Raw genomic sequence first — 14,848 nt, 5'->3', positions numbered from 1 at the left:
ATATAACCTTTGTGACCCTTATGTAAACCTTTATTCTGACCCTCAAGGTCCTTAATTTGACCCTCATGATCCTTATTTTGACCCTTGTGATCTTTATTTTCACTCTCGTGACCCTTATTTTGACTCTGGTGACCCTTAGTTTTTGACCCTTGGTTTTGACCACCACGACCCTCATTTGAACCCTTACTCTAACCCTTGTGACCCTTAATCTCATTCTTGTGAGCCTTATTTAGACCCTTACAGTGACCTTTGTTGCCCTTATGTAATTGTTGACCTATATAACCTTTGTGACCCTTATTTAAAACATTATTCTGACCCTCAAGGCCCTTAATCTGACCCTTATGATCCTTATTTTGACCCTTGTGATCTTTATTTTCACTCTTGTGACCCTGATTTTAACCCTGGTGACCCTTAGGTTTTAACCCTTAATCTGATCCTTGTGATCCTTACACTGACCCTTATTACCCTTATTGGACCCTTATTCAACCCATTATTCTAACCCTCATGACCGTTAATCTGACCCTTGTGACCTTTATTTTGACCCTCGTAATCCTTATGACCCTTAATTTTGGAGTCTTAATTTCGAGTACCAAATTTTTATCACCAGAAGTCGATTTGGATTTTTAAAATATAGAGAGATAATTAAAACACTTCCATTGCAACAAATACATCAATTTATTAATATCCACCAAAAATATATTGTTAAAAAAAATAATTTCTTCTTTCATTGAAAAAAGTAATTTCTCCGGATGCACATTGAAAATTCTCGAATTCCCAATGATCTGTCTCAATCAGAGAAGGTCAACCAAATGCAATAACATTCCGCAAACTCCATCAAAGAGAATAATGACGAATTCATTACGATTTGAAAAGCATTCGGAGAGTGTAATTACGCACGGGTAATCCTCGCCGTCGACGAAGTGTCCACAGTGGTGACGAGTAACTCTGGGATTTGAAATAGCAAGTGGAGATGAACAAAACTCTTCCACGGGCTCTCCTTTCTGTTTGACCCACCATTTCCCATTCCCCCTAGTCCATCCCAGTTCGTTCTATTTAACAGCCAAAAACCTTACAGCACCGCAGAGTCCTCCTGTTAACTTTTAATCAGATGCAAATCGTGCGCTAATTACCTCGCCACGACGAATTAATTAACTCCCTCAGGAGAGAATGAAAGGCAGTAAGAATTTTTGGTCTTCGTTAGCAGAATTTCTCAATTCGATTCAAATTCCCAAGAAAAATTGAAAAAGTTATTTGCATTCCTCATTCATGAGTCTATTGCATTAATCAATGAAAATAATTGAAATTTTTTTTTGGGCAGCGGCGGAATTAATTGCAGAGAAAGTAAGAGGAATCTGAGATAATAACTCGGTTTCAGCTACACAATGTTCAGTGTTTTTTTCCATTTCCGCGTGGCTGTCGTCGTTTTTGCAGGCGTGTGTGTCCATCTTCCTTTCATTTTAGTCTGTAGGATACAGAGTTGGGGCTCAGTGTCTGTGAGCCATCAGCGTTGAGGTAGTTATTGTGTCGTCGACACCCAGTGAAAGGTTCATCAGCAACCAGTCAACTTCGTATTAATGTTTTTCTGGGGGGGGGGGCGACAATGAGAGGGTGAAAAATGGAGGGATGATAACGACAAGAGGCAGTTTGGGTGCATTGAGAAGATGTTGGAAGTGAATTGCCAGTGAATTTTTACTACTTATGCAAAATGCCCAGAATTGAAAAATTTTTATGAGCAAAGAATCATTTTTTCTGTTTTGTAATTTGTGAAATATCTCTGGGATGAAGACGTTTAGGAAAAATTGGAAAAGAATTTTTTTTGTAGAGAATTTCGTGAGTTAGAAAAAAGGACTTTTGATATTTTTCGATAAATCTACTAGTTTCAGTGATATTTCTTCATTTGTAAGAAAATTGAAAGAAAAAACAATTTTAGCGATTTTGAAAATGAAATTTGGTTTATAATTTGCTGAGGGAGACTAGGAGAAAATTGTCGGAGAATCTTTCCTGTAGAGAATTTTATGAGTTGCAATGTTGGCAAAAAAATGAAATTTCATGGACAGTTTAATAGTAATTTGTAAGAAAGTGACATTAAATTCGATTTGGAGGGGAAAAAATTATGAAATTTAAAATTTCAGTGGAGTTCCTCATTTTTGAGCAGGACAAGAATTTCGCAATTTACGTGAACGTGAATTAATTGAAAATTGAATAATATATTTACCTGAATTTTCCTGTTTTTCATTAATTTTCGCACAATACTTAAACTGAAATTTGTGGTTTCTATTAATTTTTGTCAATCCAATTTGAGTGAATTTTCAATTATAAAATTCCGTGAAATCTGTGCAAAAAAGAGCGTTTGTCATAATTATGTGTGATAACTGTTAAAAAAAAACAAACTTTGCTATTCAAAAAAATTAACTTTATCAATTTTTCAATTACGTATCCATCTCTATTCCTTCCCCTCAGGAATACAAGGACTCTCATTTCCATTTCTATTACTCATCCCAAACTTTACTTCACACATTATTTACAGTCATGTGGAACTAAATATCGAATGCATTCGATATTTAATTTTCCAATTATCTAAACACTACTAGAAAAAAAAATCCGAAAAAATTGTTAAGAAACAAAAATTTCCAGAAATTTACAAACAACATCGTCGTCTTCATTTCCAGATTTCCACGTGAACAACAAACGCTTCCAAATCACTTTTACTTCACGGACTTCGAGCGCCACACAGCTGAGATAGCGACCTTCCACCTCGACAAGTAAGCAATCATAAATCCATTAGCAATTGCTCCTCAAAAACGGGAGACCCGTAAAATTAATGAATACCCACTGATTCCGAAGTGACTAACACGGCACGTAAACATTGCATTTGCGCAGGCTGTTGGGGTTCAGGAGAGCAATGCCAGTGACTGGTCGGACGCTAAACATGACCACGGAGATATATCAATTGGCGGACGGTGAATTGTTGAAGACGTTCTTCGTCAGTCCAGCTGGCAACATGTGCTTTCACGGGAGATGCAGTTATTACTGCGACACGAGTCACGCTATCTGTGGCAATCCCGACACTTTGGAGGGTAGTTTCGCTGCGTTTCTACCGGGAAAGGAGCTGTCGGCCAGGAAAGTATGGCGACATCCTTGGAGGAGGAGCTATCATAAACGAAGGAAGGCCGCCTGGGAGACAGGTCAGTGGCGATAATTTAAATTGGGTTAACGGTCATTTAAATCTTCAATTCACTTTTTTCTGCGTAAAAAAAATATCGTCGGGATGATGCGGATAAATAGAAAAGAATAAATAAATAAATAATGATAAATAATTCAAAGAAATGTATATATGCATTCATTTATTTATTCTTTTTTTAGATTAGAAACAAAATTTTGAAGTAGAAAAAATTGCATTATTTTTATTTGAATTTTTTTCAATGAAAATAAATTTTTATTTTATGTTATTTATTTGTTGAATGCACTTTTGTGAATATGGTCACAGTACACATTTTTTTTAATGATAGGAAAATTTATTTTCTTATTTTATTTAAGAAAATAAATTTTCCTATCATTTAAAAAAAATGTAATGAGTAAAAATAAAATAATCAAAGCTAGACGAAGATTAGAATTCTCATTCCATGAACATGGCATGACTTGACAGAATAGATTTGATAATCTGAAATGTTCATCAATTGCCATTCAGTTTTATATATCCCTGGAGTCTTCAAAAATTATGATTGTACAATAAAAAAGACTTTGAAAATAAACGGAACATTTTCAAAGAAAATTTCATTATTGTTATTTGAATTTATTCCAATGAAAATGAATTTCTCTATCGTTTAAAAAAATTTAATGAGTAAAAGTAAAATAATCAAAGCTAGACTAAGATTAGAATTCTCATTCCATGAACATGGCATGACTTGACAGAATAGATTTGATAATCTGAAATGTTCATCAATTGCCATTCGGTTTTATATGTCCCTGGAGTCTTCAAAAAATACGATTGTACAATAAAAAAAAAGTTGAAAACAGACTGAACATTTTCAAAGAACGTTTTGAATAAATTGGTAAATAAACCCAATAGGAAGGAATTTGCAAATTAATAATTTACAGTATCTAATGGCTGTTCAGTCGTCATTTCCCTCAGTAGCCAATGCCTGTCAGACCGTTAGTTGCCATGATAAATTATCCACTTACAATTTCCTCTCTGTCGGAGTTATTTCCTAATGTTTATTAAAAATGTTCTTTGAAAATCATAATTTTTAAGGTGATGTAACACTATTCTATGTGATGTAAAATCCAGTGGAAATTGTGATATATTTTAGATTACGAAGATGGAAAAACAATCGAGATAGCGTTCGAAAAATAATCCATCCGGGCCTTAAATTAAAAAGATTACAAAACTGCCACCCGAACGCAAAAATACAAACTCAAAAATTCCCAAAAAGAAAACCCACTATTTTATTCCAGATTCCAACTACTGCTCCCTGATCAGGGACATCCCACCGTACGACGAGGGTCGTCGACTCCTCGACCTTATGGACATGTCGGTCCTAGACTTTCTCAGCGGCAACATGGACAGACACCACTACGAGACATTCAAGACATTCGGAAATGACTCGTTTATCATTCACTTGGATCACGGACGGGGCTTCGGCAAACCCTTCCACGACGAGACCTCCATCCTCGCACCGTTGCTACAGTGCTGCGTGATAAGACAGTCGACCCTCGGGACCCTTCTCAAGTGAGTACAATCCTTCCGGGTTTCCAAATAAGATTTTCCCTCTCATAGAGTGTTATTACGTGTTACGACAATGTGTCAGCTGCAGAGCTTTCCCACTCCTTCGTCTCATCTGTATCAAGTATCTGATTACTTAGTTTGATAGAGCCCTCGGGGAAATTGAGCTGTAACTGGTGACTTTTTTTCACGTCAATCGCGATGAGTTCAGAAGAAATGATGGGTTCATCTCGTTAATGAGCGATTTTCAAGGCAAACTGTTTGCAGAAAACAAGATTTTTTATCCAAATTAAGTAGATTTTATTTGAATCAAGTGAATGGATTTCATTGAAGCTCAAACTTCGTTTTTATTTGAATTTTTAGTCATATTTAATAAATAGTTGTTTCAAAAAATGAATAATTCTGCATTTGATCTAAATAACGACTTTATCACTTAGAGACGATATTACTCAGAAGGTGAATATCCCAAATTTATTAACATTCAAAAATCTTCTATCTGAATTAAATCAATCGTTGCATAAAATCAGGTTGCGTCATTTTTTAAAATTCCAATTCCCCTGATTTTCAAGTTCCGTAACAAAAAATATCTTTTGAAATGGTCCATGAAGAGTTTCATTCGCCTGACCAGTAATTATAAAAAAATCCAGACCAAGCTGAATTTACAATAAACATCATGAAATTCAATTTTTTTGGATAAAAACTCAAATCTATTAGGGGTCAATTTCAAGATAATTTAATATATTTTCGACAAAATGCGAAGAACATTATCCCCTTGAATCTATCTCAATTCATTCCAGATGAATCCATAAACCATTTCCCTAGAGTAAAGCCCCCGAAAATGTACCCCGGAACCTCGAAACTCAATTCTGACTTTCAAATTAAAAAGAAATCCGTCGAGAAATATTGTCTTTAGTTTAGCAATTCAAGCGTACAGAGTATCTTCCTCACCGAAGTAGCTAAAATGGTCCAGGTGTCGTGGCATCGATAATGGAGCATTTTAGCCTCTCCAATTGGCTCACTCACTGAGTAAAAAGGGGTCTTGCAGAGGGTAAGTAGCCCTCTTGGCTGCAGCTTTCACGCAGAGACCCCCGGAGGTACCGAGGTGGATAAAGTAAATTTAAATGAAACGCCCAAACCATTCTCCACTCTCGCTTTTTCCTCCCACATCGCTGTCTCTTTTTTGGGGTTGACTCTGCTGGTGGTGATTCCTCTTTGTTCCTGGGGAGGGGGAGGGTTTGCTCGGTATAAAGTGTAGATTCACGTTTTGCCTCTTGACTGTTTCTGGCCCTTGAAGCTGAACTGTTGGAGGTGGAGGAACATTACATTCCCATCGGTATTTCACATTTCTACAGTGACTAGACCGGACGATCTATCACCTCAATTTACTTGGAGAAGCTTCCTTTTCTTCATTCAAATTTCGAATGTCTCTTTATATTATCAAACTCTAAATCGACATCTGGGGGTAAAAATTTGGTACTCAAAATGAAAACTTGGGAATTAAGGGTCGCGAGGGTCAAAATAAGGGTCATGAAGGTCGGAATACGGGTCCTGAGGGTTAGATTAAGGGTCACAGGGATCAAAGTAAGGGTCGTGAGGGCCAGAATAAGGGTCATGAATGTCGGATTAAAGCTCACAAGGGTCAAAATATTAATCATGAGTGTCAGAATAAGGGTCATAAGGTTTAGAATAAGGGTCTTGAGGTTCAGATTAAAGGTCACAGGGGTCAAAGTAAGGGGCGTGAAGGTCAGAATAAGGGTCACAAGTGTCGTGAGGGTCAGAATAAAGGTATCACGGGTTAAAATAAGAGTATTAAACTCGCTACTTTCAATTCTTCAATTAATTTTAACAATATTCTTACTGGAAACTAATAAACTCATATTTATTGCAATGAAAATGTTTTAATCATATGAAATGAATAATTCCTTCATTATAAATAAATACGATAGCAGAATGCAATTGACTATTTACTTAATCTAAATGACAAATTACTACACGTTTATATATAATTCACTTCAGCAAAAGTTTGTTTAAATTAAATTCTTATTCTAATTAAATTTGAAAAATTACTCATTTGATATGACTGAAAACGCAAATAAAATTCGAGCTTAAGATCGAATAAAGACAGTATGCTCATCTAATAAAAAAAGCACTTCTCAGGGTGTAATATTTCGCCATCAATCAAATAATAATTCCCCTTTGAAGTCGACGATCTCAGAACTGTCGTGTAATTTTTCTTGAGGAAGAATCTCCCTCAGAAGTCAATAGTATAATAATTCCCTGAGAATGCATTTCGCCATGAAAATTCGACATTCAACCATTTGAAAATGTACGACGATACCTTTTCCTTATTCATTGCCCCCAATTCTTCTTCCCCGGTTATTCAACCGCCCTCGAAAATTCATCCACAAGGGGCCAAGGATCTTTCCTCGGGGTTTCCTCACTCTCCTTCTCACGTTTATCATTCCGATTTGAACGCTCCAACAAACCAGACGAAAATACTTTTATGCGCAAATAGTGTCCCGTCTAAAATTGTAGAATCAAATATCTCAAACTAATTCATTAGCCATTCAATCCTGGAATTTATTAATGATGGCTCACATTGGTTCTCATCCCTGGCTCCAAAATATTTCATTGAGCTGTCTAATTTCGGTTTGATTGAGCCCTTGGGGAGATTGAGATTTAGATGGGCATTTTTTCATGTTAAAATTGTGATGGAGCAGAAGAAATGACCGGTTTATTTTGTTAATGAGAGATTTTCAAGGAAAAAGTTTTATGGAAACCAACATTTTTTATATCTAGGGCAACAGTTTATTGAAATCTAAAAATGGATTTATTCAAATAGCTCATAATGAAGCTTTCATTCAAACTCAAACGTTATTCCTACTTGTGATTTTATTCACATCGAATATCCACTCATTTCAGAATACAAATAAATGTTCATTTGATCGAAATAATTACTTTATTTGTGATAAATAAATTAGTTGATTAAAGGTTAAAGAAAATGAGTCTATTAACATGTAGTAATCTTCTATCTGGATCAAATTTATTTTTATGAGATCCTAAAGGAGACTTTATTTGAAATGAATGAAAGATTTCATAGAATTAAAATGTTTTCGTGGAAATAAATACGATTTCATTAATTTCCCACACTAATATTGTTGAAATGAATGGAAAACTTCTAAGAATTTCTGTATATTTTCTCGGCGACGCATTCATCAAGAATATAATCTTTCAATATATAATAGGATCATCGTTTTTAGTCCATTTCGCAAATAAATGGCAGACTTTTTCGTAAATTTTGTTAATAAATGATTTTACGATAAAATGGGAGAACTCACTCTTTTCCTCACGCTAACCATTCCAATTTGAGTGCTTTTACATTTACATTTTACGTCTAAAATTATGTAATTAAATGTCATCTTAAATGTATTCATCAACCATTCAATCCCGGAATGCATTAAAGATTAATCACATTCGTCTCCATCGCTGACTTCCGAATATTCCATTGAACAATGAAATTTCCGTAATTTTTAAATCGAGTAATGGAAGTGAAGCATGGAAATGTACTTTAACTACTCTCATTTCATTTATACATAATACTCTTAATTAAGTACTGGAATAAATTGTCCGCTTGCACTTAGCGGTAAGTCCTTGCAATGCGTTATCTTCCCGGTACCGGAGAATTTTTAGCATAAGTTTGAAGTAATGCTTAAGAATATATTCGCAGCTCTTGTTGGAATTAAATCAGAATAGTGAAGAGGCAGGTCAGTAGACGAAAATGAACCGACAGTCGACGAGATAATCTTGATTAATTATTGCTTAAAACTGGAATTAGTTATTACGCGGGGATTATTAATAAGTCTTCGCGGAAGGGCTGTAACGGGGCATTCCAATATTACGTCACATGATTGGAGGGCGAGGGGGAGTGGTTGAGGGAAGGGGTCGCTCCGAACGGAAGTATTGTATTCGTCAAATTCGAAAATTCCAATTTTTTATGTCAGAATAATTATTTCGACCTCACATGTATGAAAAAATTCAATAGAAAAAATTAGTAAACATTTCAAATATTGTTTGCATTTATTATTAATTAATTATGTAATATTTTTAATACTATTAAATATAGTTATAATAATTATTAATTGTAAAATATTAATAATTATAAATAGTTATCAATATTATTATTATTGTTATTATTACTTTATTATTATATTTATAATAATTATTAATTATAAATATAATTAATAATATTTCCGCATTAATCAATAAATTCTGGGACCTTTCGGGTCATAAGGGTCACAAGGTACAACAAGGTTACGAGGGTCAAGAGGGTTAAACTCCCTTACTTGATTATTTGATTATAAGTTTTCTTTTTCATCAATTGAATTTCACGACGAATGGGCACTCGTTACAGTTCATAAAAAAATTTAACGTATCGGTCATCAAACTTGGCAAAATATCTATTTTTTTATATGTATTGCACCATGTGTTTCAGGATTACTACACATTTATAAATTCACTCAAGCAAACGTTTGTTTAAATTAAAACGAAACTTTAATTAAATTTGAAAAATTACTCATTTGATATGAATGAGAACGCAAATAAAATTCGAAAAAAGATTTGAAAATTACGCTCATTTAAAGTAGGTCTACCCTTACGGTAAATTCGAAGATTATTGAAAACTGCAAAAAAATGCAGAAGACTCGATTAGATTCGAAATTCTAATTTTTTCCTCAATTTAATTATCGTTTTGGGTTTTTCAAAGAAGAAATGTTTAAAAATCAGGATTTAACCCGTTGTCTTATGAGAAAATCAACATTTCCATTGTAATCAAAGATTAAAATCTGAATTTGTTTTCATTAGTTGTGAAAAAATCAAGAATTTTTTTGACACTTCATAAAAAATAATCCACCGTTTTGCGAACAAGTTTTATTATTTATTTATAAGAGGCAAATGTTTGAAAAAATATCAATGTTTTGCGAAATTTAATTTAGATAATACTGACTGGGTATGAATTTTTTCAAATTTTTTCCATGCAATTTAGTTGAAAAATTGAAAAACTGAAAATATCCAAAAGTACAGGGGGTTATTTTAATTAAAAAAAACACCGACGAAATCACAAATGCGAGGTTTCACCGGTTCTTCAATCCCCATTAATATTCCCCGAAATATCTGAACGAACCTGTCAACGCAATAATTACCATAATCCAACTTAGAAACTTCCTCGGCATACTATTTCACCGCATGTAATTCCGGATAACAATCCCCGGGAAATTATTTTGATGGATCTTGTCTGTTTCCAGATACCACAACGGTCCTCAACGGCTCAGCGCCGCTATGCGTCAGAGCATGGCGAAGGATCCCGTGGCGCCTGTCCTGTGGGAGCCACATCTCACTGCACTTGACAGACGTGTTGGTCTCATTCTTCAGGCAATACGAGATTGCCTAAATCGCAGTGTCCAGCCTGATCACGCGGTCGAGGAGAGCGAGCAAAATCAGGAGCAACAACTCGATCAGCGGAGTATACCCAAACTATGATAGTCCACGGTTTAATCTAAATATTTTTAAGTGGGAGGATATTTTTCATATTGGGCACAAACGCTCCAACTAAATGTGATATAGTTATTTTTTATGTTGTTGAGGGAACCCGGGGGTCAAGTAGGGAAATTCTTTTTAAAATTGGTACGCAGATGTTATTGTCGTTTTTTTATGACAATTTTGTGGGTCTATTCGCTGGCTCTGTGTGCAAATGGTGTTTTTTTACAGTTGTGAAGGGGTAAATTGTGCATTATTTTGAAAATATCTTCGGGAGGAAAACCTTGAGGGGAAGTTTGTGTAGAGCATTTCCTAAACTCAACATTTTTTCGTGAATTAATTAGTTTTGAAAGTATTTAAAGACGTATAGACACTTGCAAGATCTAATTCAATGATTTTTGATAAATCAATTCAGCAGCGAAGCGGTAATATCTCGGAATCTGCGGGAGACAGCAAAAATTTTGTTAAGACCCTTTTCATAGCCCGCAATTTGCCCCACAAAAAAGGTCATTACAAAAATTTCGGCATCTCCCTCAGATTCCGAGATATTCACGGACAAAATTGAAGCTATTTCGCCAATAATTTGCAAACTTGAAAAGAAAAAAATTGAAATTTCCCTGTTTTCGAAAAAAATTAATTCTCTTTCTAATCCACTGAATACCTTTGGAAGCAGAAGCTTCCGAAAAATGTATCGAAAGAAATTTCTCGTGGAAATTTCACGAGCCGCAAAAAATATATTTCGATAAATCCGTCAGCTTCCAAGATAATTTGAAAATAATGCACAGTAAATTTCAGAACTCCTCTATTTTTACCTCTTCACCACAAATTCTTCATCACTGGTTAGAATTTACGCGCGGCTCTCGAACGTCCCTGCATATTTATGTAAATTGTGTATAAATGGATGTATAAAAGAGTGGAATATGTCCTGACTCTGAGTGTAAGTACATGTCCAGAATATTTTCTGTTTATTTTCCCATTCGTGTCACTTTGACTTTGCACTCCCTCTATCCGATTATTTGTTACTGTTGTTCATTTCTCCTATTTTAATGTACGCAGACCTTCAAAAGTCTCTGTTTTTATGCTATGATTTCATTTCAACGATGGCACTCGCATTGAATGCTATTCTACATCGAATAAGGCTGCAGTAAAATGTGCACGAGGAGAAATAACTGCGATCAATTGTATCGATGGCATTTTACGTATCTGTGGAGCGAGGAGTGATGGATAATTCTAGATAGATCATTGAGGAGTCGAGAAAACTCTCTCAAAGGACAATGAATTATTGGAGTGAAATGCGAGAATTGGAATTGAAGGATTTCGCTTCCCCAATAAAAAGCACTTTTACATTTTTTTTTAAACTTCTCCAAAGGTTTATTGATGTGTATAAAATCACTGAGAACTGATCAATTTCTCTGATTTCAATTCAATTAAATTGTACATACAAAGGATTTTAAAATGTACAGATATATAAATCCATACGATTCAGTATTGAAGTGGTCATAACAGAACTGAACAAGTTGACTCTCCACATTGTTTTCTCGACAATGGGGAGATGATTACACGTGTGACGGACTTGGTTTTGTGGAAATGTGAAATTAATTAAGTGGACTGTTGCCATCTCGCTGATTGTTGAATTATTACCGCGATAAGGAGTGAATTCAGGGAAAAATGTTGAATGTAATGAAGTGCACTCCAAAACCACTCATTACTGCGATGTAAACGAAATTATAATGACAGTGTTATAAATAAAAAAGAGTTTTACCACTTCAATGCAGAAATAGTCAACTCGACCGCATAATGACACGAGGCTTAACCAGCAGAATGAATAATGTACCCATTTCGTTATTAAGCGACCAACTAATGAAACTACAAACTCTGCAACCAGCCAACAATAATCGTAATGAATAACGATGCAAAAAACAACATATCTCCACTGAAATTTCCCTGAAACTGTCCTCTGAATTGACGCATAATTCATCCTCGAAGGTACATTGGGTGTATGTAGAGAATGTTATTTTTCGACTGCCTGTAAATAGGTATCTGTTTTGTGTGAATTCTTATACATAAATAATAAAAGAGAATTTTCATGAATACTTCACTAAACTGAATTTATTCCGGTGATATCGGGTTTTAATATTTTTCTTCTTTGAGTGTGCCAGTAGTTCATGAAACGTTCCATTAATTCGGTTCAAGCTACTTCCCCTCCCCCATGTGTGGACAGCAACCAATGAATCGAATGAAAAGGTAAGTGACCAACCAATGAATCTGTTTACTCTACAACCGGATAACGGTAATCGTAAGGAAGTGGGAGATTGGTATTGTACTGCATATAGTATAGTTATTTTTGCTAATAAATTAGCAATATGCTTCCGAATGGTCATTTTGCACATTGTCTCCCATCATTATAATTCATTGTTTATTTCATTTTATTAAATTGAATAAAATTACTTTTTAACTAATTTCGTCAAAGTTTTAATTGAGTTGAATGTTATCATTTTAAAATTTTATTTATACATACTAGAATGAATCTAAAATACCACATTTGAGAAAAACCATCAGAAAACTCACTGTCAGGGAAATTTACGAAAAATTCTAAATGTTCAACAATCAACGTAAAAATCAAATCAACCAATATAGCTATCGTATTCATCTTTCAACGTCGACGTAGTTCCATTAAACAAATATTTTAAGCTATGATGGAATTCATTTGAAGCGCACGGAGAGAAATATTCAATAAAAATTACGTATCTTTTCCGTAGTTCTGGAGCGTAATGTGGTTGTAGGAAATTTTACGGAATTGTCACGGAATTTTTCCAGAGCGTTCCGTAATTTTTACTGAACATTTCTCTCCGTGCATGATGTTCAACAATATCCCTGGAAATCGTGGGATATACATATACGCCTGTAATAATAATAATTGATGTTTAATAATAACATGTAATAACTATAAACCTGAATTTTTTTTTTATTTAAGCGTCGAACCCTTACGGTTATGCAGCTAAACCTGAAAAATGAATTGTTTGGAATAATGATAATTCTTCTCAGTAAAATATAATGATGGTTTTTTTTCGAGTAAAAATTCGAAAATTAAAATAACTAATCGATGAATTAAATATTAATCAATGGCGATTGATAGCGCTCAATAATACCTACACTTGAAAAAGAAAGATTCAATTCCGTCCATTCATTCATTCGTGCAAACGTAAAAAATATCTACGCCGAAATTTCTCTGAAATTGTCCTCTCAATTTACGCACAATTCACCCTGGAAGGTCTCGTGCTAATGTTCATACACAAATAGTAGAACAGAATTTTCATGAAAACTTCCCCACAATTGAATTTAATTTATTAAATGTTAATTTATTCCATTAACATCTTTTTTCAATTTTTTTTTTCATTTCAACACAACATTAGTTGATGGAACATGGCACTAATGAACGAGATGCAACTGCGCTTTTATACACGACCCTACATATATTAGCTGTAAAATACATTTGGAATACATTGTCCAGAGAATAGCATTTCGGTAACGCATGCAGATATCTATGGCCTTTAACAACAAACGTTTAATTACAGCTTCAAGTTTGCTTATGACGGTAGACGTCTCAAGCAGGCTGACGCACGTTCAACCCCTCTTCAACCCCCGCCCCCTCCCCCCTCTATGTTTGGACATCGAAATACAATTCGCCACCTGGCTTTGTCATGTAACATGCTGAAAGCCTGATGATTAATAGGACGAGGGCGTTGCTTAAACAGCCACTGCTGGATAAATCGCGAAAGAATACGAGATTGTGACTTCAAGGGATTTTCGAAGAGTCGAAGAGTCTTCTGCGGGTCACACTGTTTTTCAATCCAAATTTCCAACTCCTCTGGCATTTACGGTCTTTTATGGGGTCCATGACGAAAAATTCCATTTAAGGATGTTCGACACCTTTTTGGCTGAAATTCACGTTTTTTTTCCTTTTTCTGGTGAATTGTCGATCGGATTGACGGAAAAAAATATAACGTTTTTGTGTTCTGTCATTATTTAATGGCTCACGCAGTGTCATGGTGGTGGGATCATTTTCCTGCGTTTTTTCTACAGTTTTGTGATTCCTTTTAAACGTTTAGCAAAAATGCACAAAAGGGATCGCACCACCTTGCAACTTCGCGAGTCATTAAATAATGACAAAATGCAGAAACGTTATATTTTTTCGCGTCAACCCGACCGACAATTGGCGAGAAAAATTAAAAAAACGTGAATTTTGACCGAAAAGGTGTAGAACATCCTGAAAAACTACTCCGTCAAAAAACCTCCAAAATAACACGTGGCGGATAGGGCGGAGTTGTTTTGACGGCAGTTTTTTACACGTACTACCCTATTATACGATTCTACACAGTAAAAAATCCACGGTGTCCAAGTTCTTTAAGTGCGGTGTGAAATCTTTGGGTTACAATCAACCAAGTTTCAGTTAATTTGAAATTAATACCGAGAACTTCGCGGTGAAGGCGGTGTTAATCAGTGCAGTTTACAATTGGTCGATAATTTTCTATGAAGTATCGAAAAATTTCTCTTTGTCCTCACCTTCTGATAAAAAAAAATCAGATTTTAGTC

At 34.9% G+C, this 14,848-nt stretch overlaps 1 protein-coding gene across 1 annotated transcript in view; it reads left to right on the top strand.

The window, feature by feature from the left end:
• Nucleotides 1-12,348, top strand: part of LOC107037300 (extracellular serine/threonine protein CG31145) — a 73,886-nt gene extending 61,538 nt beyond the window's left edge. Inside the window, exons 4-7 of the mRNA XM_015255781.1 lie at nt 2,670-2,762; nt 2,881-3,185; nt 4,456-4,729; nt 10,024-12,348. Coding sequence (XP_015111267.1) covers nt 2,670-2,762; nt 2,881-3,185; nt 4,456-4,729; nt 10,024-10,258 — 907 coding nt within the window. The 3' untranslated portion in view covers nt 10,259-12,348. The remainder of the gene's footprint in view (nt 1-2,669; nt 2,763-2,880; nt 3,186-4,455; nt 4,730-10,023) is intronic.
• The last annotated feature ends 2,500 nt before the right edge of the window (nt 12,349-14,848 follow it).

This window comes from Diachasma alloeum, unplaced genomic scaffold, assembly GCF_001412515.2.
Source record: "Diachasma alloeum isolate Michigan unplaced genomic scaffold, Dall2.0 Dall_scaffold_00216, whole genome shotgun sequence".
NCBI classification, from domain to species: domain Eukaryota; kingdom Metazoa; phylum Arthropoda; class Insecta; order Hymenoptera; family Braconidae; genus Diachasma; species Diachasma alloeum.
This window is presented reverse-complemented; position numbering and strand designations above follow the sequence as displayed.